Below are 26142 nucleotides of genomic sequence, written 5' to 3' on the forward strand. Positions count from 1 at the left end.
TGACAACATCCTCCTCAGTATGCGCCATTAGAATTCTGGGGACCAGGATAATTCTGTTTAAAGGTAACACACAGAATGGTCCTGTTATTTTCTTTTTTTTTCTTTATTGTGTTTATGTTCAATATTCAAAATTTTACACATATATATTGCAAAAAGATTAAAACAAGAATAATAAACAACCATATCATATTAAAGCAAATAAAATACTTCCATCATTTTAACACGAGAAACATACTTTTAACACAGAAAATACTTTCATCATCATCAACTTCTACTTAAAATACATATGACTGTGGTCTTGTTCTTATACTTCTCTCTTCCCATCTTCATGAAGAACTCAGTCCTGTAAAGCCATTTTGACTATTGCAATTACTTCTGCTAAGGGCTTCCTAAAGGACGTCCTCGTGGAAAACTTGATGCCTCGACGCAGCCTCCATTTGCTGGTTTTTGTGTGAATGCTGTCATATGTAGGCATGTTACTGCATGGTGGGGAAGGGGGCTGGAGGATGGTAAAGGACTCATACAACCTCAGGCAGAGTGCTATTATGAGACCCACCCTACCCTCCAATGGCACCTGCCTGGCACCCTGTAGTGCTCCTTGTGGCACCCAAAGCATCCATCTAAAATTGCCCAGTGGTTTATCTGGCCCTTGATATCCGTTCATTAAGACTGATGCCAAATACGTTGCATATAACTAAGTATTCTGGTTTTATGGTATTTCTTTGTCAAACATTTATGTCATACTTTTTTCATATTTTTTTCAAAGTTTTAACAACCTCTACAGAATACATGCAACCACTCAGTGGGAGAGAGCTGTTTCATCATTATCTGACTGCAGGGGCGGGTCTCATTATAACTCAAGAGGCAATCACCTTTGCTAAGTAGAAAGGCTTGTGTACCTGGCCCTGTACGGTTTTCTTTCTTTTACAGAATAATACAGACAAGAAACCAACTTATCTCTGCCTATTTTCATCACTTAAATAGGAATACCGGGTATCCATATTATAATCATTTTATTTTTTACAAATTCAGAATTTCACTTATAGCAATGTATATTGAACCACTTCAGAAGATAGCAAACCTTTGCTTTCAGCAAAAAGATGCAGAATTCAACCACTTTTAAATTTCGCTATATGCAGATGACTTGGTGGTGTTCCTACTTGACCCTGGCTCTGGTATCTCACATCTGATGGATGATATCCGGCGCTTCTCTGAGCTGTCTGGTAACAAGGTGAATTGGACCAAATCTGAGATTCTTCCTATCAATAACACATGTACGAAACACACATGTGCACAATTTGACTTTAAGTGGTGTCCAGAGAAAATTAAATACCTGGGAATCTGGACTGACTTAGAGGTGAGAGACTGCCAAAGATCAATTTTGACTCAATAATACCCAACTAAAATCTAACATGGACAGATGGGCACTTCTGAAATGATCACTGTGGGGTAAAATTAACTGCAGAAACTTAACATGGCGCCAAGAATAAACTATATCCTCTCGATGCTTCCAATTAATATGCCCCAAAGTATTTTCAAAGAACTAGACACTGTTATACAGAAGTTCCTGCAGGATGGCAAGCCGCCAAGGTTAGTTTTATGGAAGATGCCACTTTCAATGAAACAAGGTGGTATGAATTTGCCGAACTTCTTTTACTTTCATTTGGCATTTACTGCTAGACATCTATGTAGGACTGTTAGATCTGATCAAGATCTACTGGATGACATCGTAGTGGAGTGCAATAGTATCCCTGACTTGGCGCCTAAGGCCTTGTTGACGACGATTAGGAGACCATCCCACTTACAGAACCCACTGACAGCCTTCCTGTGTGAGTGCTGGCACTGCATGTCGGGTCAAATAGGATGTGATCTGTACTTGTTTCCAAGATGCATTAATCTGGTTAAATCCGGCTAAATCCGACATCCAGGTTGAGGTATTCTTCTGGCCATCATGGCTCCTGGGAGGAATTAGATACATCAAGGATCTGGTTGACAATGGGAAATGGATCCCCTTCGCCCATCTCTTTCGTGATTTTGACTTGAGTGAATGCACCTATGCAGAATACAGGCATTTGAGGGGAATCATTGCTGCCAAAATAAATCCTACGCAAGCAACGTTGCAGAGCACAGCCTGGTCAGCGCTTGAGCTTTGCAATCGTGCATTACATCCGGCTGCCAAAATGTATGGAATATTGTTATCCAGACGTAGAGGGGATCCCGAGCTTGCCAATATCTGGGCTGGTGAACTAGGTGAGTCAGTTGATCAAGGCTGCTGGCAGAGATGTTGTACCAATGTTCGTTTGGCCAGCATGGACTGGGGTCTAAGAGCGTCTCAAAGTAAAATCCTCTTTAGAACGTACTGGACTCCAGAGCGTATGTTCAAGAGATGGCTTCTGGAGAGTGGTGAATGTTGTAAGTGCACATAGGCAAATGGCTCAATGAGTCATTTAATCTGGACTTGTAAAAAGACAAGAGACTTCTGAGAAGGAGTCCAGGAAAGGTTGGGCCTGGTTTTGAACTGTACTATTACAATGAATGCATCAATCTTGGTTCTCCTGGATGTATCTCCGTTGGATGAAATACAATTTCGTAAGAAAGTCTGGCTACTCCGGGCCTGTATGTTTGCTAAACAAAATGATCCTGATGGCATGGAAATCAACCAATTCTTTCTGTATTGATGACTGGGTGGAGGAATTGTTAAGCGTATCCACATATGAGAGGGCCATCTATAAGCAGTCTGGAGACACAAATACATTCACAGACATATGGGGATCTTTCCTAGCTGCATGTGGCTAATGTTTCTAGTATGTAATCATTGTTAATTACTGTGCGCTGAATGTAGGCTTTTCCCCTCTCTTTGCTTTTCTTTTCTTTCTCCCTTTTCTTTTCTTTCTCTATCCTTCGTCTACTTTGGTGAATACTTGTGCTTGTTAACTCTTGTCCATTAGCACACCTGCGCTGACTGTACAGATTTTAATGCAGCTATGTATCATTTGTTGAGTTTCATGTGACTTGTTTTTGACATGTGAAAATACAAATCTTATACCTTAAATGGCTGCAAAAAAATCAGAAATGCCTCAGAAAAAGTCAATAAACTTTGCATTTTACCCATCTTCTCATCTTAATTAGTCTAAAAAACAAGTCACTTTTGATTATTGGATATCTGATGCCTGCAGAATCATTGTTTCCATGAAAACACTCATGACTGGAATGAAATCCTTCACTTGGTTTGCATGCACGTCTTTTCAGTCAGCAGAGAACAATATGACCAACAGAGGAAGAACATGTATTATCGATGCATTCCCTTTTTTTACTGAAGCACACAGTTGCGCCCTACCTCTGGATGCATGTGCACATTGCTGCACCCATGCATTGCACACTGAGGCAGAAATAGGCATGTGAGGTATTACCTTCCCTGCTCCCTTGGACGCCAAGGCGGATATATTGAAAGTCATGCCTCTGCCTCCGGACGAGCCGATACTTCTTAACACAGTTGCCAGTATCAAATGCGGGAGGGCCACCTTTGGGGACATGTCAACATAAGCCATTTGGTATCAAGCTTGGAACTATTCTAACTAGATGGAGCATCTCTTCTAGCTGCAGGTAGCTGGGCCCAGTTACAAGGGCTTAATCTATGTTCAACCACACATAGAGGGCAAATGGGTTCTGGACAGAAGAGGTAACCGAGTCTCAAAATACGATGCCAAAAAGCAGGGGGTGGAAAGGAAAGGATACACAATCATGATGTAACTGCCTCATATTTAAACAGGCGAAATAAGCCTGAAAGTGGATCACAATTGTGGATCTATGGGCTTCACTATGTTTGGACCTATGTGCATCAAAAGAAAATCTATTATCCACATGGTAAGCATCCCTACAATCCAGACCTAAGGTGTGGATGTTGGACGCCCTTCTACTCCATTGCCAATGGCCCTTTATTCACAATCCCACCAGATTCCTCCCTTATCTAGGTCTATAGCAGTCCCCTTCCATGTGCTGATGTTATGGCCTACACTCTAAAGCCCACTCCTTCTACTGCCAACAATCAGACATATTTCACTGGGTATGCCTAGTGAGATGGCAGAAAAAACAGATGTAGGCCTACAGATATCATGGAGTGCCCTTTTTGTTATTATTATTATTATTTTTATGAGGGTATTTATTGAGCGCAAACCTAGCTTCAGGAAGCAACAGAGCACTTTACAATCATAGGGGGAAGAACAGGGTTATGGAGCAGTGAAAGAAGGGAGTAGGGATCTAACAACACGAGAGGGAGGGCAATTGTCAGCAATGGACCTACAAGTAACCAGGGAAGGAAACAATGGGAATCGGATCACCCAGTCTCCGGTGATCCAGGAGTAGTTAATAAGGCGTTATCAACTGGGAAATAACTGATTCAACTGTAGGGGCTTTAGAAGCTGGAATAGAACCAAATACATTGGTGAAGATTCTCAAAAATATGTGGGCGCAAAGATGTGCGGTCAATTTCCCGTCTCACCTGAACAGCTTCCGATTTCATAACTCAAGTCACAGATTGACATAGGGGATTTGCAAAGTAAGGGAGGGCTGGCTCAGGACATAAAGCCTCTATGTGTATGCAGTGTTCAGATGTCAGATGAATTCCAGGTAATTGACAATTTATTGGCTCACTGACCTGACAAGGGTGGGAGGTTCCCTCTCACGTAGGGGACCTAACTAGTAAAGGAAGTTCCTTCCAACCTAGGGTCAGAATTGCAGCGATGTATCTTCAAGGGCCCACCACTGCAAATGTATAGTTTACTTTTCTGCATTCACTCCTATCTGCATTCTCAATGTCGGCTGATTTTGAAGAGTAAATATGCCCATGCAGAAGCATCTTTAGATCTTATTTCACATTTTCTTCCCCAGTGTTTGGCTTTTATAAACTAGGGAAGAACTGGATAAAAAGTACGGCTTTTAGGAATTTGGATGGAAACAAAGAAACAGTAGGGCTTTAAGGAGCTATGACATATTTTATTTACATATTTTATTGACAAATAGGAACTTCAGGACTCAGGAAATATTCAAATGAATTGTCCAATTTCTATGACCCAAAAAACACTGAAAGAAAAGTAGGGTATTCAAGATCGAGTAACTTAATGAATGCAGGATGCAAATGACCAGTACAAAGTATACAAAATGACCAGTACAAAATGTGTGCCATGTCATGCTATTAGATCTCTCTCACCTGTCTCCTATTCTGATCTAGGTGACAGTAGCTGGAACCTGCCACTACCATCTATTTTCAGCCAGAGGGAAACATGATGGCATGCGTAAGTACTTCTTAGCAGAAGCTAATGGTTTTACTTGTTCCTATATTGTCCTTTCTATATTTGTCTAAGGAGATGTCTTCTGAAACCTTTCTTCCCATAAGTGCAATTAGGCTACCACTGCGGGATAGTTTCATTTTGGCGATGTAGAGCAAGTGAGATGGTATATCTGGCAAATGCTGCTAACTTAACCTTTTGCATTAGAGAAAAGAAGACATGGTCGAGAGGGATCATTATACATATGGTAGTGGTAGACCCAGGTCTTACAGGTTCCTTAGTTGTAGGGAAAGGAAGGTGGCATGGGTGTGGAACAGTATATTTTAAATGCTACAAATTAATTCAGGTTGAAATCCTATGCAATCCTTAAGAATACTGCAATCAGTAGCATAATTAATAGAGATGCTTTATTTTAAAACAACTTTTATTTGCAAGGAAATATATTGTCAGGCTACAGCCAGACCAATAACGCGTTTTTAATAGAAGCTAGGCACGTCCTAGTCTTTTGCAGAATAAACGTTTGCTTCTCATCCTCCCTTTCATTTACCTCCATATTGGACATTCCATTCCAATGTGCCTACCAATCTTTAAAATGTCTTCTTGTACTCCATGTATTGCTCATTTGCATATCCAGTGGATGGGTCAATATCTCCCCATCTCACAGATACCCAACTCACAGATAACTGCCTATGCTTTAAACATCTCTACATCGTCCGTGTGTCTCGGAAAAGCTGTTTGACTTTTACCACCAATATCATCACATTTTCCATCACTCTTTGTCCACAACCGATCTAGCAATGCTTGGGTGCTGTAAACTGGTAAGACACTGCCTTCCAAAATGTGCCCCATTGGGCAACCATGGACCATACATTTCTCCTTAATCTCCCATATAACCTCATATCTATTGTAAGGAACTCATAGTGGCAACAGTATAGACAGACACAAGTGATCACAGTTCAAGGGTGTTTATTGTTATTGAACAATGAATGCAGGGTAGAAAAACACCTAACCTCAACCTAAATCTAAGATGGGAGCAAGCGTTGACTATCAAATGTAAAATAAGGCCGTCCTAGTGGTGTTGTATCAAAACAAAAAGGACTATACTAAGAAAAACCTATTGCCAAGTCCCTACAACTAATTACAGAAAGAGTGTGGGATAGGGATTTAATAAGGAAAGAAGTGTTCTCAAATAAAAAGTCAGGATGTGATTGCCAGAAGTCTCCCTTCCGCACATTTTCAGAATGGGGCAAGGTGGGACCTTGGAGCACAGCACACACTCGAGCTTGCTCAGCATGAGCCGACAGTTCCGTTATAGCTATCAGGTTCTTCGATGCTAAAGTCTCTTTTCATTAAAAAGTCTCTTGCCTTCGAGGCCTGATGTAACCAACAAACAGACAAAAAGTTATTCTCCACAGTTCACGTTGGGTGATGGCTTCGCCCCTGGGTCCCCCTCATCTGGGCGCCAACCCCTTATGTATCGTATTCAACCAATCAATTGAACAGTTCCTTTCTCAATGAACTTTGGGCAATGACTTTTCACCCCTGGATCTCCCTCGACCTGGCTCGGACCCACTTGACACAGGGAACAATTCACTTCCCCTGGTCTTCCAATACCTCTTACTTTCACAAGTCTTAATCTCTTTTTAAACAGTACTTCAGGCTTCGTCTCTGATTGTCGGCTTCTCTCTTCCGGGTTCACTTCCGCCAACTTCTACAAACAGTTCACTGTACTTCGGGGCTTTGGATTTTGCCCCTTTTTGTTAGCATCCCTCTGCTGGGTTCACTCTTGCCAACTTTTACCAAACAGTTCAATATGGGACTTTAGACTTTGTCCTGTCTCGTTAGCATCCATCTGCCGGTTTCACTCTTAATCACTTCTGCAAGCCTCTGTTCAAGTGCTCAATTCATCAAGCTGGATTCACTTCCCTTGCTTTCTTAACAGTTTGCCGTCAAGGACTTTTGATTGTACAGGGATTTTGCTAGACGTCCTGTATGACCCCTTTGGCCTATCTTGGCTGCTCTCATATGGCCTTCTGGTATCAGTAGTTTTTCAACACAGGAGCAACCTGAGTTTCTCGAGTTAGCACCCACTTGGTGCTGGACCCCTCTGCAGCTGGTTTTCCCTTACTATTCACAGTTCTTGGAACTCTTCTCATTCTGCCACTTTGCAGGTTTCATTCAACACAGTTCAATTTCTTATCATTTTCCCCTTCGATTCACAGACTGTGATGAACCACTTGGCTTTCCTTGTCTTTGGAGTCAAGGCTGCTACCACAGTAGCAGTATTCGTCCGCACTCCGGCTTAACGGCATAGGCACACTCCGGATACAGTTGACATCTGTTGCACCACATTTGGAATATTGTTTGCAGTCTTATGTTTCCTCTTATGAAGGTTTCATGGGTCTGGGACGGAAAGGGCAAGGTTGTTTCACTCCTTCTCCACCCTCTCGGTTCCTGCCGCCTTTCACCTTCTCATGAACTACCGGATCTGGATAGCTGTCTCCTCACGTGGTCTGTCTTCCTCATCTTGTGCTCCACCTTTTATCCCTGTGGGGAAAGGAAAGTACTGTCAGGTGTGTGTGATTCTGGTTTATTGCCTGACTCTGCCTGACCCTTGGGTTGAGATATGTCAGGTAAATAGCTCCTGGGTTAGTCTGCCGTCTTCCACAGGGTAAAAAGGGGTTTGTGTCAAAAGCAGGGTTTTTGTCATGGGTAATGATATTCTTTGTCCTAGCGGGGTTGGTAAATTCAGAAGGGTGGGATTGGTAGGGTTTGTGAAGCAAACGAGAATGATCGAGATTATTATCACAAAATAAACAAGGGGGTTTGTGGGAATGGTATTGTTTTATCTGAGCAGGTTGGAAAGGATAATCAGAGGGACAGGATTGGTGGGGTTTTGTCAGGGTAGATTGGGTGTTTGGGAAAGAATAATCATAGGGATGTGGAGAAGAATGATTGGGAATCTCCGGGTAGCAGACAGGATAGCAGGTATTCAGGGAGTTGTGGTTTTTGATGGATTCTAATAAGGGAGATTCATTGGGCAGAAGGGAGGTAGTTGTAGAGCAGCCTATAAAAGCCATAGGGACTTTGTCCTCCTCACCTTCTTCCCCAGTATGATACTGTGTCTCTCCTTGGATATTCCCCCAAGCATAACCCCTCCCCTCCCTCGCTCGTACACCCCAGGGTTGGGATCTGAGAGCACCAGCCCTACCTTGGCCACCTAAATAAGGGATTCTCGACGTCTACTAGGGAGAGTACCCTCAGGTTTCTCACACTATGTACTGCCATCTCATATACCTGACAGTGCCCTACGTACTGGTGCCTGGCATTGAAACAGCAATTGAACAAATCCCCATGAACCTGCACAACATAATTCACATGTTTGCCTAATTCTCAAATTGAATAAATAAACATGTCATAATCCCTCCTGGTAGTCTTTTATCCACAACAACTAGTCAAATATGTTCCCATCGGTCATATACTGCATATTTCTACATTCCCAATGCAATTTTCAATTGCGCGTGTATCTCCCAATCCTGCATGCAACTCACAATTCACGTCATTTCTCCCCATTCCTGTGTACCTTATAGTACTACTCTGCATGTGCCGCCACCCATCATAGCTTCCAACACTTTAGTTTTTTTTTCCATTCCCCCTCTAACTCTACACCCGATACATGTTTATTCAACATGTAGTTCCATCCCCCCTCGTCTAACACTGCATAGGTAATCCCAGTCCTCATGTAGATCTGCTTTACATCCCCCATTTCTATCCAAAAGTATAATTATTCTCATCCTCCATTATCTCCCCACCTGCCAGTGTAGAGCATGCATACCCTATTGGTTCCCCATTGTCAAGAGTATGGTTCATGATCTTGGGTCCTCAGGCAACCCGCAGACTCCAAGATACTGTACCCAAGATGGGGTTGTGCCAGCAGCAATCACTTATCTTAGCTGGCAGATTTAACTACATTAAGTGATGCAACATGTGAGGAACCTGAGGGCGTCCTCACTTCATTCTCCCCAGCATCCTCTGCTCAGTTGGCCAGGGAAGGGCCATCGCTTTTGGATCCCGACTCTGGCGGTGGAGGTGCGAGGGAGGATCACCTGGGTAGGGGAGACTTGGGGAGTGGTAGGGGGATGTGCTTGGGTGAGACCGGTATCCCCCATTTCCATTCCGGGATGTAGCCACAGTCCCAGCGGCTATTATGGGATAGTGTTACTCTTTCCCCTCTGACCGGAATACCTCAAGAAAACATTATCAATATAAAAACCCTAAGAAGAGGGAGAAGAAGAGGGGGTCCACCGATAAGACATGGTATCCCCATGTTTCCTTGTGAGAGCCAACCTCCGCGTGCCTTTATAGGCTATTGTAAACCGTTTTCCCTCATTTCACCTCATTAATACCATTATAGTACTGGGTCGACGAAAAGGCGACCAAGAATAGTGCACACATGCCATGTTACCACTCTGGTACTGACATGAGGAAGAAGCCTGCAGACTGGTGGAAGGGTCAAGCATGTCCCAAATACTCTACTAACTGTGGTCAGGCAATTTCACCTAAGGACTCACACCTGCAACCTATCAAATGGTTGCAGGTGTATAAAAGGAGGCCAGACCAGAAGGAGACAGACCAGCAGGGGAGAAGCCGGGCCGAGCGTTGCAGGCCTGAAGAGGGAGAAATCCTGTGGAGTACGAGGCGGCTGAGGAGGGTCCTATTGGGAAATCAAGACGCCGCCAAGAACCCAAAAGGAACTGTGGCACCGGGGCCTGGAGGAGCCGAGCGAGGGCCACAGTGTTGGGAGCCTCGATGGGTGGTGCACGCAGCTGGAGCTGTGAGCTGAAGAAGAAATCCAATAGCTGAAAGTCACCCGCAGCGTCCGTGGGGAGCGGAACTGCCGGCAAACCCACAGAGAGGAGCGAACCGCGAGCAGGCTCGCAATCCACCGAGAACGTTTATGCAGAGCAAGAGAAGACAGCCACCCGGAGCAGATGACAGGGACCGCTGAGTAAAAAGGGAAAACTCAAACCGGGGCTTCCTGTGGGCTGTTGCGTACCAGAAGTGAATGCTGAATGACCAAAAGAGGCTTTTTAATATACGTGGAAACCCACATAAAGGGTCATGATGAATACTACGAATCAGAGGAACTATGAGCAAAAGGAAAAATAACTTTGAGCTATTGAATACCGAATTAAAAAAAGAAAGCTTTTGGCATGCATATGAAAGATTTTGATAATCATACGAACAGATGACAAGTTGGTGTGAAGTACACATACAATATATTGAAAGCCAAAAGTGAATACTATATATTGAAAGCAAAGAACGAATGCTATGCATTGCAATGTAAAGCAAATATGGAACATTGCAGAGGTGTGTGAGAGCATTGTGGCAAAGGGTGGCGAAGGGAGAAGAGCACCACAAAATAAACTGTAAACTAATTGTGGCAAAGTGAAGAGACTGGCAAGGAAAATATCATGCTGTGGCAAAGCCAAAAGGTTGGCATCGAGAAAGCCAAGTGAGTGTGAACAAAAGCACAGGGGTAGTTACAGAAAAGCCTGTGTGGTCAAGCAAGCCTAGGGTGACCTGTTGCGTGGCCTGTGATGGGTGAACCGTGTGGTCCGACAACTGCGCCTAGACTGGGAATACCCTATCTGTGAAAGCCAAAGAAACATACAGAGATACAGAGAGCAAATAACTGTGCGTAAAAGAGATTGCTGAATTGAAGCAGGGCAAAGGAATCTGTATGAACTGTCACGAACTAGAAGGAATGTAAAGTTGACCTGGAACTGTTCTGAATATCGAAAGACTGACCATAAGTACCACTTGGCAAGCTGCGGAAACTGATGTCTGGGGGAAAGGAAACCTGAGACCGTGTGAACTTGGTTATCTTCTTGGGGAAGGGAACCCGAAGACCTTTTCGGAACTGTGTTATCTTCTTGGGGAAGGCAACCCCAAGAACCTGAGGAACTGTGTTGACTTCTTGGGGAAGGGAACCCAAAGACTTTGTGGAAGTGTGATGTCTTCTTGGGGAAGGGAACCACAAGACTTTTCTTGAACAGTGTTGTCTTCTTGGGGAAGGGAACCCCAAGACGTTTCTTGAACAGTGTTGTCTTCTTGGGGAAGGGAACCCCACAACCTTTTTCGAACTGTGTTATCTTCTTGGGGAAGGCAACCCCACGAATCTGAGGAACTGTGTTGTCATCTTGAGGAAGAGAGCTCAAATACTTTGTGGAAGTGTGTTGTCTTTTTGGGGAAGGGAACCCCAAAACCTTTCTTGAACAGTGTTGTCTTCTTGGGGAAGGGAACTCCAAGACTTTTCTTGAACAGTGTTGTCTTCTTGGGGAAGGGAACCCCGAGACTTTGTGACGTTGTTTTGAACTTGAGGAATGGGAGTTGTTTAAGCAAGCCTGTGGCCGGAAGAAGCTCCGAAGTTTGTTTTGAAAACTGTTTATTTTATTACAGCCATCCCTACAAATTGTTTAGCTTTAGTTGTCATGGCAAGTATAGGTTTAGGACACAGACACACTTTTAAATTGACTTAGACTTTCCTTAGTTTATTTAGGTAAGGAAATCCCACCTAGGCATGGGGTAGGATAGGCCTTGAATCATCCTGATATTTAAATTAATAAACCATTTTTGTTTGACCTTTGAATCTGTTGTCTGTGTCGTGCTTCATGATGCCTTCGCAAAACCTGAATAGAAAGTTTTTGCAGTTGTCTTTCTCTCCAGTTACATTCACTTACGTTGTGTATTGTTTCCCTTGCCCTTCTTCCTTCCACAGAAACACTTGGCTCCAGGGACGCAGTGCATCGTCAAGAGGGATCACACAAAGCCAAAGGCCAATGAGCTTGCCTTTCATAAAGGAGACCTTATCACAATCATGGCTGCTTGTGAAGTAAGTGGACTTCCTGTCTTGCTGGTTTTGGATCAGGACTTCCCCTTGTCTGTCTATTCTGGATGGGGTATCCTGACAGTTCCTATTCACATTTCCATCAGGAGTCTGGAATGGACACACTTAATTTCCATTTTGTCTCTAAAGTGTTGACAGAAAAACGTACTGTCTATGTTTACCCATCGAGTGTCTAGTTGGTACAATTTTAATGCCACTATACTTCGGGATTGTGACCCAGAGCGAGCTTTACAGAATATTAATGAATGCGAAAAACTAAAAATGATTCAAATGTAGGGATATTACTTGCACATCCTTACCCTCTGTTCTTATACACACACCCATTCACATGTCTCGTGGGAAATAAACACACTTTCCGTTCACCTTTTCTCTGGAGTCTGCATCCACACTTTTCTTTAACCTCTTTTCTCAGGAATGTGGACATTTATACCCTTCTGTCCACTGTCGAATGACTGCCTCGTCCTGGCCCACCTCATGTTCATCTTCCCTCCAGTGTCTTAACCTGCCACACTTCCTGGCAATCTTTACCCTAAGTTATTTTGTACATATCGTGTTCACGTAAAACCCCAAATTTGAAACGAACCCTTTTTCTGACCTCTTCCCCTCTTGTGTCATCTCCTGCCCTTTTTCTGACCTCTTCCCCTCTTGTGTCATCTCCTGCCCTTTTTCTGACCTCTTGCCCTCTTGTGTCATCTCCTGCCGTACGTCATTCCCATGTTTAATGTTCTATACTTTTCACTTACTGTCTCTCTTTCTTTTAGCACCTTTTCCTGACACATTTTCTGTCAAACCTACTTGTAGTCTCTTGTACTGCCACACTTTCTGCCCACCTTGTCCCTTGACATAAGCTGCGGCACACTTCCTGCACACCTTGAGCTGGGGGTTGGCTTTGACACACGTCTTGAGCACGTTCACTAAGGAGTTTGCAACTGGCACACCTTCAGGCTGCCTTGACCTTGGAGTTTAACTCTGGCAATCTCCCTGCCCAACTTGACACTGGAGTTTGTCTCTGCAACACTTCATTCATTCAATTTGTCATTTGTTATAGCGCCTTTCACCATAATTATGGTCCCAACGTGCTTATGGTTGAACGCCCTCGGGGGTATCAGAGTTTTTAAAAAGTGGGAGGATTTGGGAGGTGATATATTATGCGTGTGTGCATTTCAGCCATTAAAGTTATGCGAGGGTGGCCAACACCCTGCTAGTCACTCATGTGTATGGGCACAGCAGAGGTATACTATTGACTAAAGGGGGGGGGATAGAGAGAATGTGGGAAGCTACTGTTTGAATTTTTGTTGTTAAAAGTAGCTTGGTTCTTATGACAGAGGTGATGTGCAATAGTGTTTGTGTTATTTGGGAGTGCAGGGTGTGTGGAGTAGACCGTGTCTTGTGCTAAATTGCGAAGGTGTGGTGTACGAGAGGAGAAATGGATTAGCTGTACACACAGCAATGCCTACTTCCTGGGTACCATCGATGTACAAGGAGCAGTGCTATGTTTCACAGGCGATCTAAGTGCTATAATACTCACCCTCTGAGAGGTTCTAAGAGGGAGAGGTTGCCATCCCTAGTTCATTCTAGTGCGAAACAAGGTCCCCATTTCATGATTACATTTGGCGGCATGGCCCATCCTCCTGTGCTTTAGAGTTACATGCTGTATCAATCACGAGCGAGGGATCCGAGGTACCTGATTGTCCTCCTACGGGGGGATCTGCAAGATTTTCCCAAGGTGCACGTTCCTGCCCACCTTGACTTTGTAGTGTAGCTTCCTTGACCCTGGAGGTTAGATCTTCCACACCCCTGGTTAACCTTCACCTTGGAAAATACAAAAAAGAAATGTACGTCAGGAACCGGATCAAATACAATATAGGTCACAGATCCATCACTTTATGGACCACATCTTGATCTATTTAACGTAATATCTCACTAAATCATGTACATCATAATTAACGTTTTTGTAGATAGTACATACATGGATGGCTGCGCGCTGCTGCTTCGTGGGGAAGAGCAACTAGGTTACTGGGCGCCAATCTGCGTAGCCCACCTTAGCAGACTAGAAGCAGACTGGATGCACTTCAGAGTACATTTGATAACAGTCTGGGGATGGGCAGTGTAACCCAAATAATAAAAGAAAACGTGTAAGTTAACCTAATGATGGTAATGATGGGTTGTGCAATAGATGTATCAGAGAGAGTCTTCATGAAACAAGTTCAATGCTTATAGATAGAGCTCATGGGGAATAACTGATTGTCATCAAATAATGTGTTATTATGAAGGTTAGTTTCTTGCATATGGAGCAGGATACAGTCTAGCTGTGCTCTATGGCCAAAACAGATTCCCGAGCACAATGGAAAAAAGGTGCTGTCTTCATTTGCGCTCGAGTGAGAAATGCGCACGCCAACTTATTCTCAAAGGTGATTTGCGCATTTCAGGAGGGGCTGAGATGCCCTCTCTAGCCCTCTTGGATACATTAATGTCAGGAGAATGCTCCCGACTGTAATGTTTGACAGGTTCCCACCAACCATGAAGTTGCTTGGAGCGTATTTCACCGACATGGGCTGCTAAAGGGCCTGTCGTGGTAAAATGCTGGGGAAAAAAGCATTTCCATCCCTGTTTGGGTGATAGACATGCAAGTGTGACAGCCGCGGTTTAAACTGTAGCTGTTAAACCTAAAGAAAAAATCATGACAGGGTCAGAAATTACCTTACCATGATGTGCGCCTCAGATGCAGGGTATGACCCCATTTCTACACATTTAAAAGCCCATCCCATTTGTGAATTCGGGACACGCTTTTAAATGTGCAGAAACGCCCCCTTATTTGCCCAAATTCGCAATGGGGAGATGGGCATCGAAATGAGCGCATATAGGATGCGCTCATTCAGGTGCACTTTGAGAACTGGGCTGTTTTTAGCGAAAATGAGGATCTGTGCTAGCGCATCTCCTCACAAATAGTTTTGAGAATTGGGCCAAGTGTGTCGACTGTTACTTTGGTTTTAATTGTCATGTTTGACAAATCAGCATTGGCAAGGGGTACCAAACAGTTTGGTGTGTTTATTGATCAAATCCAAAACTATCGAAGTATTGAACAAATGTTTAAATATTGAGTGGGCCTCCTAAGATATTTTTAAAGATATTGTGAAAAGTATCCATGCTCTGTTATTTTAGGTTTATGTAATTGTGCATTGTATGTATTATGTCCCTTCTTTTTGTGTACTTTGATTTTAATGGAACAAATGAATAGTTTTAAACATGTATATCGAGTTATGCCGATGTTATGAGCGTCTTATATGCAATTAATATCGTTTATCGTGTCTTCCTGTAATGTTATGATTCTTAATTTGCAATGAATGAGATTAGTCAAATGAAATGTGATGTGTGAGTAATATCTCAAAATTATTTAGCAAGAAATACAGTAAAATAGTGAAGAGTACTTAAAGTGATAGACTTGTGACAAATGTCATATATGACCTAGTTCCTGACAAATAGTTTTTTGTTTATTCCTCGTTGGTATCGGGTTGTCTGGGCTGTTTACCGGGTACCTCAAACTATTTGTAATACTTTTATAACATTGACCTTAGCTCCGACACATTTCCTGTCCACCCTGACCCTAGAGTTTGTCATTGGCACAATTTATCTCCACCCTGACCCTGGAGCTCAGCTATACCATGCTTCTGGCCCATCTTGACTCTGGAATTTAGCTCTGCCTCTTTTGTTCCTTATCTTGACTCTGGAGTTTAGCTCTGCCACACTTCCTGCCTGCCTTGACCATGACCCTGGTGTTTAGCACTAGCACACTTCCTGCTCACCATGACCCTGGAGTTTGACACTTCCACAATGTCTGGCTACACAGACTCTTTAGCTTAATTCTGGAACACTTCCTGACCACTTTGACCCTAGAGTTTGGCACTGGTTCAATATCACTCAAGCTTGTTCCTGGAGTTTAGCTTTTCCACACTTCTGCCGTACGTTGACCCTGGAATTTAGCTCTGCAATATCTCTGACCAACATCGCCACTAGACCTTAGCTCTGGCACACTTCCTGTCTGCCATGACCCTACAGCTTAGCTCTGGAACACTTCCTGCCTATCCTGACCCTAGAGTTGGCATTGGTTCAATTTCTCTCCATCTTGACCCTGGTGTTTTTCTCTAGCACACTTCTTATAGACCTTGACTGTGGAATTCAGCTCTGCCATGTTTGTCCCCCAACGTGACCCGTGATCAAGACAGTTAGGAACTGTGACAGAGCTAAATTTGTCACAGTTCCTAGTTGCATTGACTACAACCTCTGGAGTTTGGCTCTGGCACATTTTCTGCCCACCTTGACTGTGGAATTTAGCTATGTCACGCATGTGCCCCCACTTGACCCTGAGTTTAGCTCTTCCCTACTCCCTGCCTGCTTTGACCACACTGGAGTTTATCCCTGGCACCGTTCTTGCCCACCTTGACCCTGGAGACTAGCTCTGCCATACCTTTGTCCAACTTGACCCTGCAGCGTAGTTCTGGGAAACCTCGGGCCCACCTTGATCAGGAAATTTGGCACTGTCACAATTTGTGCCTCTGTCTGACTCTGACTTTAGCTCTGCCACACTCCCTGCCAGCCTTAACCACAACTATTGAGTTTAGTTTACTTCTGGCACACTTTCTACCCACCTTGACCCTGCAGGCTGGCACTTCTGGATTGTCTGACTGCCCAGACCCTGTAGTATAATTCTGGCACACTTCCTGCCCACCTCAATCCTGGAGTTTGCCTCTGACACCCTTCCAGCTCACCTTGATCCTGGAGGTTAACTCTCCCATACTTCCCTTCCACCTTCAACATAGTGGTTAGCTCCAGTAGACTTCCTTCACATCTTGGCCCTAAAGTTTGGCTCTGGCACAATTTGTGCCCATCCTGACCCTGACGTTTATCCACGACACACTCCTGACCTAACATGACCTTGAGGTTTGACTCTGACACATTTTTTAACTGCTTTTGCATCCCTTGAATTTAGTTCTGATAACTTTCCTCCCCACCCCAAACCTGAAGTTAGACACTTCCACAATGTCTGACAACCCTGATCCTGGAGTTTAGCTCTGGCACCCTTCATGCTCACCTTGACCCTGGAGGTTAACTCTGTCATGCTTTTGGCCCACCATGAACCTGGAGATTAGGTCTGTCATTCTTCCTGACCAACCTTCTTGACCCTGAGGTTTAGCCCTGACACACTCTGGGTCTAACATGACCCTGATGTTTAGCTCTGGAAAGCTTCCTGCCCACCTTGACCCTGGAGTTAGGCTCTGACATACTTTTTGCCCACCTCCTCAGACACCCCCTTGCTGCTCGATTTCTGCTCCTCACACTCCCAACACCCACTTTAGTCAGCTTACCTGCCCTCCACAGTCCTTCACTCCCTCAGCATGCCATCTTGTTTCTTCCGCCCACCACAATGGTCACCGTGGAAATAGTGAAGGGATTCATACCCTAACATCCTTCACTATTTCATGTTGCAGCCATATTGGTATATCATTTTCTAATGGCAGCTCAGCCCATATCATATGCCTAAAGCTACTTTCCAGGAAAAAAGTCTTCAGGACCTTGTATGTTTACTTGGATAATAATGCTATTAATCCCGGGTTTGGGACTGACATGACCAGTGATGGGCTGGAGTTCTCGTGGAGGAACTTGCTGAGCTTTGGCCTGACAGGCTCCAGCTGGGGAGCTAATACCAGATGTGTCTCCTGCAGAACCCAAGGATTAATGCTGTATTACTGGTTTTGCTATAGTCCATTCCAAACCTCTCTTACCCAAATACTACTACATTACTTCACAGCAACGTTTGATTACCAGGCTTTCACATAAGCCTCACGCTTCCTCTACGAGGTGAAAGGGTGAACCATTCTGGACCTCTGCAAGCAGAAGGTACTTAAACAGGTTCTGTATGCTTCTCAGCCCCAGTAATCTAAGAAGACCCAGGTTCTTAAAACGGATTAGGTGGGTGTGAGTTTGAACGTTCATCACTCCTGTGTTTGTCCTGACACACCTCCTGTACATCTCACATCTAGCATGTTGACCTGACTCATTTCCTGTCCACCCTCCTGTAGAATGTGGACCTCACGCGCTTCTTGGCCAACTTACCTCTAGTTCTTGTCCTGCCATACTTCCTGTCAACATGTCTCCTGAAGTATAGCACCATACTTCAGAGGCAATATGGATATGAAGCCAGTGTCTGGATAAGACTATAGAATCCAGGTGGACGTGGGATTTGCCAGGACATGGCACTGGAGTGTGGTTCCATACTTCAGGTCCATCTTGCCCCAGGACCTTGGACCTAACCAAAGGTTGGTAAGGCATCGTGGTTCCTGCGCAGGTGGTTGGAAACCTGCACACTTTGCTGCATAAGATTTAGAACTGACATGCTTTCATTGCATATCTTTAATGGTTGAGAGTTGCCACATTTGTTGTCATTTTTGCATCTGACTCATTCCCTACCCTCAGAGGATTTTGATATGGTTAGGAGGAGCCAGGCATGTTTGCTCTTTTCCTCTGTCCTGTGCACCTGAACAAGTCTACCCTTGCCCTTTCACTGCATCCTACCATAACACCTAAACAGAGGTATTTGCTGTTCAGATCTAGTTCTTGTGTTGTTTTCTTTGCAGAACAAAGGCTGGTACAGAGCGAAGCACAACACCACAGGGGAGGAGGGCCTTATCTCTGCCTTTGCTCTACGTGAACGAGAAGCCATCCGTGTAGACAACAAGCTGAGCCTCATGCCGTAAGTGACCTTCAGCTTTCTCTGACTTGATAATCAGACAAATGTTTGAATGTACATTAAGGTATCCCACTGCGTCCTTAAATCGCTGCTTCCAGATACCCATTGGTTAGACTCACTGGGTATTAACTGGCATATCTAATGCCTCTGTACTTAAACGGCCATACATTGCTACGCTAATTTGCTTTGTTTGGCTATTACCCAGTGAGGAATGTTCCCGCACAGGCATACCATTCCCTGTCAGGCACTTCCTTCTGCCTAGATGAAAATGCCCAGTCAGGAAGTTTCTTATGCCGGAATGCCCTTTTCAAGTCCTGCAGATATTTATACATACATGTTTGACATGGTTCTTATGCATGTATACTATTACCCAATAAGGTAGGTATTTATAACGAGGCAACATTCCTTCTCCTAGTCAAACATGCCTTACACCTCACTATATTCCCATGTCAGATAGGCTGTATGGTATTACCCAAATTGACCTTTTACAATTCACCTTTCGCACAATTGACCTAATTATAGTGGGTCTAATTGACCTTCTGCACAATTGACCTTTATATTATTTTAGTTATTTTATATATGTATTGGGTTGGTTTTGGATTATAAATAATATAAAGGGATTGGGTGGGGGGTTGTGGGTTTTTTTGGATTGGGTGGAGGGTTGTGGGGGGTTTCCCCACATATATGCCCTAATTGACCTTAAATTCTCCCGAGGTCAATTCTCCCGGGGTCAATTGTGAAAGGGCCAATTAGTATACAACCAAGCTGAACACCGCAATACATTTTCATGCTTTTGCAGTAGGGGTTTGTCACTGTGCATACTGTACATTCTGTTTTTGGGAGCAGGTGTGGATAATGAGCAGAAGAGCTATGTGACACCACTATTATTAAGTGGTGATAAAGGTTTTCTTTGGTCTTCTTTTTGTAGAGCTTGTGGGTATAGATAGGTAAGACATGTGTTTAGTGGGTGGGGGTCCTGGTTTGAGGAGGAGCAATAGGAGGAAGACACCAAACTTTTGCTCCTCTTCTTCACTTGTTGGCTTAACTCTATCTTCCCTGTACTGCAGCTGGTTCCATGGGAAGATCTCAGGGAGGGAAGCAGTGCAACAGCTCCAGCCATCCGAAGATGGGCTCTTCCTGGTGCGTGAGTCTATACGTTACCCTGGAGATTACGTGCTTTGCGTAAGCTTCAATCAAGACGTCATCCACTACCGTGTCATCTACAAGGACAGAATGCTCAGCATTGAAGACAGCTTCTTCTTCCACAACCTGATGGACATGATTGAGGTTAGTGGATAGGCATTGGGGTCTCATTGACTGTGAGGCAAAAGCAGATAGGAAATGTGTCGGCCAATTGTTACTTTTAAAAAGGTACAGTAATCATGGAGCCAGTAGCACGTAAAACAATCGTCTTTAATCAGTTACAGGATCAGTAGAAGTAACAACACAAGAGACACCCACAAAGCAGATCTTGCAGCGTGCCTGGCTAAAGCCTGCATCTACATTCCATGCATCAGTTTAGACTAACACCCACATAGGAGGATACCACAGATCATCCTTCTTACAATGGACCACAGTATATTACACATCACCACTCCTAGAAATGGAGAAAGGCAAATGTAACACTCCTTTGGGACACATGCTGTTAATGGCAAAAATATGTTTGTCGTTGCAAAAAGCAGGTGTATGCCATAGGAAGTCATTGGTTTTAAGCTAGCAGACATATCTCATATCTCATTTTGGCATATAAACAACTTATTGAAGGTAGAGTAGAGAGAAATTGGGGGGGTGGAAACGTAACTCTCGGTGTGACTCCGCCCTCTGCCTTCAAAAAGAATGAAGATCCCGAGCGTGCATGGAGGTGTTAAGGCAGGCATAACTTTGTTATGTCTGTCTTTAGCGCCTCCATTCACTCTCTGGGGGACTTCAAAATTGGCCTCTGTGACTTGCCAAAAAATGTCTTACTGGCTGTTACGGTAGCTGGGTACTCGGGTGTCTACTACAAGAACCTCCAGGCAGAGTCTACTGTGGTTTGCATACGTCAGGCTGCCATCATTTCAGAACTCATCCACTAAACTGCATACAGATGCCCATCCAAACACCTGCCCTGGCCTGGGCATGGCACAGCGCTCCAGTGTTGGAGCTGTGAGCAAATACAAATATTACTAATCAAGGGCTTCCCCTGCATGTATTGGCCAGGGGCTGCATAGCTCACTGTGGGGGATAAACATTTATATTAATCAAGGCCTTCCCCTGAATGTATTGACCAGGGGCTGCACAGCTCACTGTGGGGGATAAACTATTATATTTTGGAGGCGAAGAACAAAGACGGCATTTAGGGAACATCATGTTGTTTAATTGATTCTGTTTGTTCCAGAAACAATATATATCCTACCTTTTTTTGTGTGGAAGTGGACAAAGGATATATGGGTGTGCAAATGTATAAATGGGGTGAGGGGAGGATGAGGCCTGCAATGGGGTATGGTAAGAACCCCCCCATAAAAAAAATCCAAAACGAGAGTGGGAAGAAAAAGAAATGTGTGGAAAGAACATACATCCAAACATTTAAAGTTTGGCAACTTCATTTCCTCCTGTACTTCCTTGTATCAAGGGTCTTTTCTTGGGCACCCCTAGTGGCGGCCAGGCATGGGAGCATTTTAATGGCAGGCAAGAGACCTCTGCTGTAGCCCACATGACTCATGCGCAGTACTCAAATAGCGCCCACCCTGTCCTCTGCAGTCAGTGGGTGGCCTTTAATGTAGAAGTGATGCAGCCCAGAAGCTGCACGTCCATGGCCTCAGAGTTATGTGCTTGGTCCCATCATCTCTTTCTCATGATGGCATGAGAAATGTATGAAGCATCGGATTGAATGAAATGTGTGCTGGTGGCAGTGGGTCAGGGGCACTGCATGGGCCACCCTAGCACAAGTAATCAAAGTTTGGACAAATCAGGAGTACAAGACCATGGTCTAGGTTTCTGGGCTTTGATCGGGAGCCCCTTCAGCCGAAACAAGTATGCTGCTGATTATCACCCTAAACCCCTGCTCTGCAGCCATGTTAGATATTGAGTGCCTGTTTCAGTTTTTAGTTTTTTGTACTGGCCGTTCTCTCGCTCTTCACTGCTGAAGACAGCACTCAGCCATCATAGCTGTTCATGATGTCTGTTGTCCTGCCATTGGTTTTGCATGAAGTCAGGAAACACGTCCCCACCAAGGGTCCCCTTTAGTGCACCCTGGCAGGCCTCTTATATATAGATATATATAGAAAGGTGTATTATAACTACATGGCCACGTGGGGTTGGCTGGAAACAGAATTATAAAGCTTGATACATACCTTCATTATGCCAGACTTCCAGAACATGGTCATTAGGTCTCAACACTAACATGCACAACCAATTCCTGCCTATTGAGTCCTTTGAAATCGAATTTTCTTGGAAACCTCACATCACTTAATCAGTCACCTAAATCTATGCCACATGGCTCCAAACCGAAGGGATGATCTGTCAAATCACTTCTTCCCGATCTAAATGTGTGCAAAGCAAATATCTTAAAGAATAATGAAACACCAAAGGCAATTTATGACCCTTTGTGTACAAAACAACAGAAGCTCCAATTCGATATTGTTGAAACTGAGTAGGATGAGCAGGCCCTCGGGTTTTCATTCTTTTCTTGGTTCCGATGAAAGAAATGAAAATGTCGGGTGGCATCCCGAAAATATTGAGCAGTTCAATGGCCTGGGTTAGGTAGGCTTATTCAATTGTAACACAGCTCTTTGTAGAAAAAGAGCTAAGGAATTAACAAACTGCTGAATGATTAATATTTCAATTACCACAGGTAAGGTTTTCTTAGCCAACTGTAAGGATATAGTATTCTTGATCCTTTTTCCTAATTCTACAGGTGTTTCTCCTGAATTTAATTTAATGTTCCTATGTTTTTGTCTGTAAAAATGATTAGTTTGTCCCACCCTTTGTAAGAGACTCTCTTTGATCTCTGCAAAAGTAGCTGTACCCAGAAGATGTAATAATTGATAGGCGGTTTGGAGCTCTCCTTTCAAAAGGGGACCTAGGCAACATCATTTCAAATCATCCCTCCATTGAAATTGGGTGGCTAACCTCTCAAAGTTCAGAGCGGAATTTCACAAGTTGTCCCCTTCTTTATATGGTTGCAGAACTCCCTTTGAGATAGTGGATCTCTCCTGGGCCGCTATTAATCATTCCAACCCATCCCGTAATCGTGTTTCTGCTTGACTTTGGTGGGCTGCTAGTTTAGCTATTGCTTCTTCAATGAAATCATTGGGCCTCATTATGTGAAATTTTTTTTACGGCACCCGCAAACGGACCCGGTAATTGCCCATTTGCGGGTGCCGGAAAAAAGATGCTCCCCATTCTAATTCGGCCCCATTGGGCTGAATGGGAATGCGGAGGTTGGATGCACCGGCATGCGGCAGAAAGGCACGCGTGAGCACAACTCATAGTTTGTTGGTCCGGCAGGGATGTCATTTAGGGGTCACCAGAGGTCTCAACTGCGATCTCTGAGGTCTCCCTTGCGACCTCTGTGGTCTCTCTTGCTCTTTTTTTTTTTGTACTGCAAGCTCCTGGGCTGTGCCAGCACCGTGTGGCTCTTTACTTCTGGAGTGGCCAGCATCCTTGTTCAGACCCCTTAAAAGAAAAAGAAAAATAATAACAGGAGTGCCACAAGTCTAACACTTTCAGCACTGACCCTAAAAAAGAAAGAATAGGAATACCAAATAATGTGTCTTTCTGGAATTCTATACAATAATTGCTAGACTCATGAAAGATTTAATTCAGGCACACTTCAGGTGGTGATTCACTGATTTAGTCTGTTCTTAAACGACTCAAATCAGCCTTTCATCCTTCTGAGGTTGATAAATGAGTACCAACACAGGTTGGGTGATATTGGGTGTATATTTTTTCTATATAAAGCGCTTAAGTGTAAATCCTATTTAATAACACATCATTATCATTTGGTCATGGGCGTCTGCTTGTATTCACAGTAATTTGGTAATATGGGCTTATGTACACTGATTTTAACAATACATATGGCGATCCATTCTTGTATGAAATGTACATCACATTATAGTGATATCGTAACCATATTTTTCTTAGTGTGCAATGCTATGTGATGCCACTTCCTGTTTTGTCAAAGGGTGAAAGGTCGTGTTCCGTCACTTCCCGCCCTAACACTTCGGGTGGGGTCAAATGGCATCACTTCCTGTGATGTCATCAGGGGTCAAGCTTCCGCTACCCCTGGCATTTTGGTGAAATGACGTCCCTGTGGTCCGGGATCTACAGTACCGGCATGCTTACCGGTACTGTAGTTCCCAGACCGGCAATCTTATAATGAGGCCCATTGTTAGGACTGGAGTTATGGTTTTCTCAGACTCACTTCCGGAATCAGAGAAAAAATAATTTGGAGTCTTCCCTATCTTCGGGATTCAAATAACCGTTTTCAAGGCTTAGTCCAACAAAATCTAGAGGTTGAACAGAAGAAGAAGGGAGAGTAGTTGCTGTAAGGCCTTTTCCCACCAAAAAATTCCCCATTGAACTCGGATTTATCAGGTTGGGGTCTTTCTAATTTTCAAAATAATTCTATCCCACTCTTGTATTTGGTACGTCACGAGGGGAAGTGTATCAAGAAGTTATGGAGACTTGAAAAATAAATCTTGGTCCCTAACGGGGATCTTGGCTTGACCAAAATAGTTTGCTTAAGGGTCAATACTTTATCTTGGTTTTTAACCTTTACTATAATCTTTTCCCCGAATGGAGGTAATATCATGAGTAACATGCAGATCCCTCAATCTGTTTTGGTTGAGCTGACACCATATATGACACAGGCATGGTACCAAGAGAGATGACACAGACAGATGTATATTTCTAAACAAAACGTTATTAATGATCAGGATGGTGTAACGCCTAACTAACCCTATGCTATGGTGGGATTTTCCCTGCCTAAAGAAATCTAAGGAAAGTCTGTGTCTACAAGTCCAAATCAAAAGTCTGTCTGTTTCAAAACCTATGCTTGTCCTCACTACTACAACAAAATCTAGTGGGAAAATGTTCTCACCCAAATATGTGTTCAAGTTCAATACAGTTCCAATGAAACTTCATTTCAAGGAGGTTTAATCATTTTCTGATGTTACCTTCTGTAGATTCAAAGGTAGCACAGTTCGCATCAAAATTGGGTCTTGGACTCCCTTCCCAAAGATAAACACTCTCCAGTTCTTTTGTTCTCAGGGTTCCCTTCCCCAAGACTTATACTGAGCAGTTGACTAGTTTCCTCTGTTCACAAGTTTACAGGAGAATACATGGCCCACTTGACCTGTCCTTTGGTTAGCTTCACTCAGGACACACACTTATTTGCTGCTTTGACCATATTTAGTGATTTCTTGTGTCGGTGCAGTTGTCAGACAACACGCTCCACCCACTAGAGGTCACCAACCAGCAACCACATGCCTTGTCTGTAATTTGATTCTTGATATTGTCAGTGTCAGTGTTTGGGAGACTTCCTGGTCTAGGTGCAGTTGTCAGACCCCACGGTCCACCCATCACAGGTCACGCAACAATAATTTCCCCCAATTCAGTAATATTCACAACTCTTCAATGCCATTATAATTCTTGCACATTATTCTTAGGGTGTTTTTCTGGAAATGGGGTACTTGTTACACTTAATTATCCCAGAATGATTATGCATGCTTTAGTAATTCATAGTCCGATCAAGTAACAACTTTCTTTTCATTCAATTCTTCATAACTGCAGCATTCACTTGGTTTCACTCAAACCACGACTTTTCTGTCACCCAATATTCAGAAAATGTAATGTTGCATTGTATTTGTCAGGATAACACCTTTCATTCGATTCAGTTTTTATTAAATGTTGTTTTAAGTTGTGCAGGCTTGAATATCACCTTTCATTTAGTTTGATATTCAATAAATGTAGTTTTAAGTTGTGCAGGCTTGATTAGCACTTTTTATATAGTTCAGTACCTAGTACATGCAGTTGTAAGTTGTACTTGTTGTAAATAACACCTTTCAAGTTCTTAGTGTCTCCCGACACATACCAAGTCTCTGCATCTCTGTTCGACGGCCCCTCCCCAAGCAGGAAAACCAACTCGCCAGCTTGCCGAGTGCTCCACTCAGCACACGGCAGCCTTCGTGTTTGGCTATGCCTCTGCTCCCTGGCAGCGC

At 43.7% G+C, this 26142-nt stretch overlaps 1 protein-coding gene across 1 annotated transcript in view; it reads left to right on the top strand.

Moving 5' to 3' along the window:
• The window catches only part of MATK (megakaryocyte-associated tyrosine kinase), a 383377-nt gene that overhangs the window by 166922 nt on the left and 190313 nt on the right, over window positions 1–26142 (top strand). The window contains exons 2-5 of the mRNA XM_069649416.1: window positions 5228–5291; window positions 12067–12180; window positions 18828–18943; window positions 20008–20227. Coding sequence (XP_069505517.1) covers window positions 5280–5291; window positions 12067–12180; window positions 18828–18943; window positions 20008–20227 — 462 coding nt within the window. The 5' untranslated portion in view covers window positions 5228–5279. The remainder of the gene's footprint in view (window positions 1–5227; window positions 5292–12066; window positions 12181–18827; window positions 18944–20007; window positions 20228–26142) is intronic.

This window comes from Ambystoma mexicanum, chromosome 1p (genome assembly GCF_040938575.1).
Source record: "Ambystoma mexicanum isolate Mex_15411 chromosome 1p, UKY_AmexF1_1, whole genome shotgun sequence".
In the NCBI taxonomy this organism is placed as follows: Eukaryota; Metazoa; Chordata; class Amphibia; order Caudata; family Ambystomatidae; genus Ambystoma; species Ambystoma mexicanum.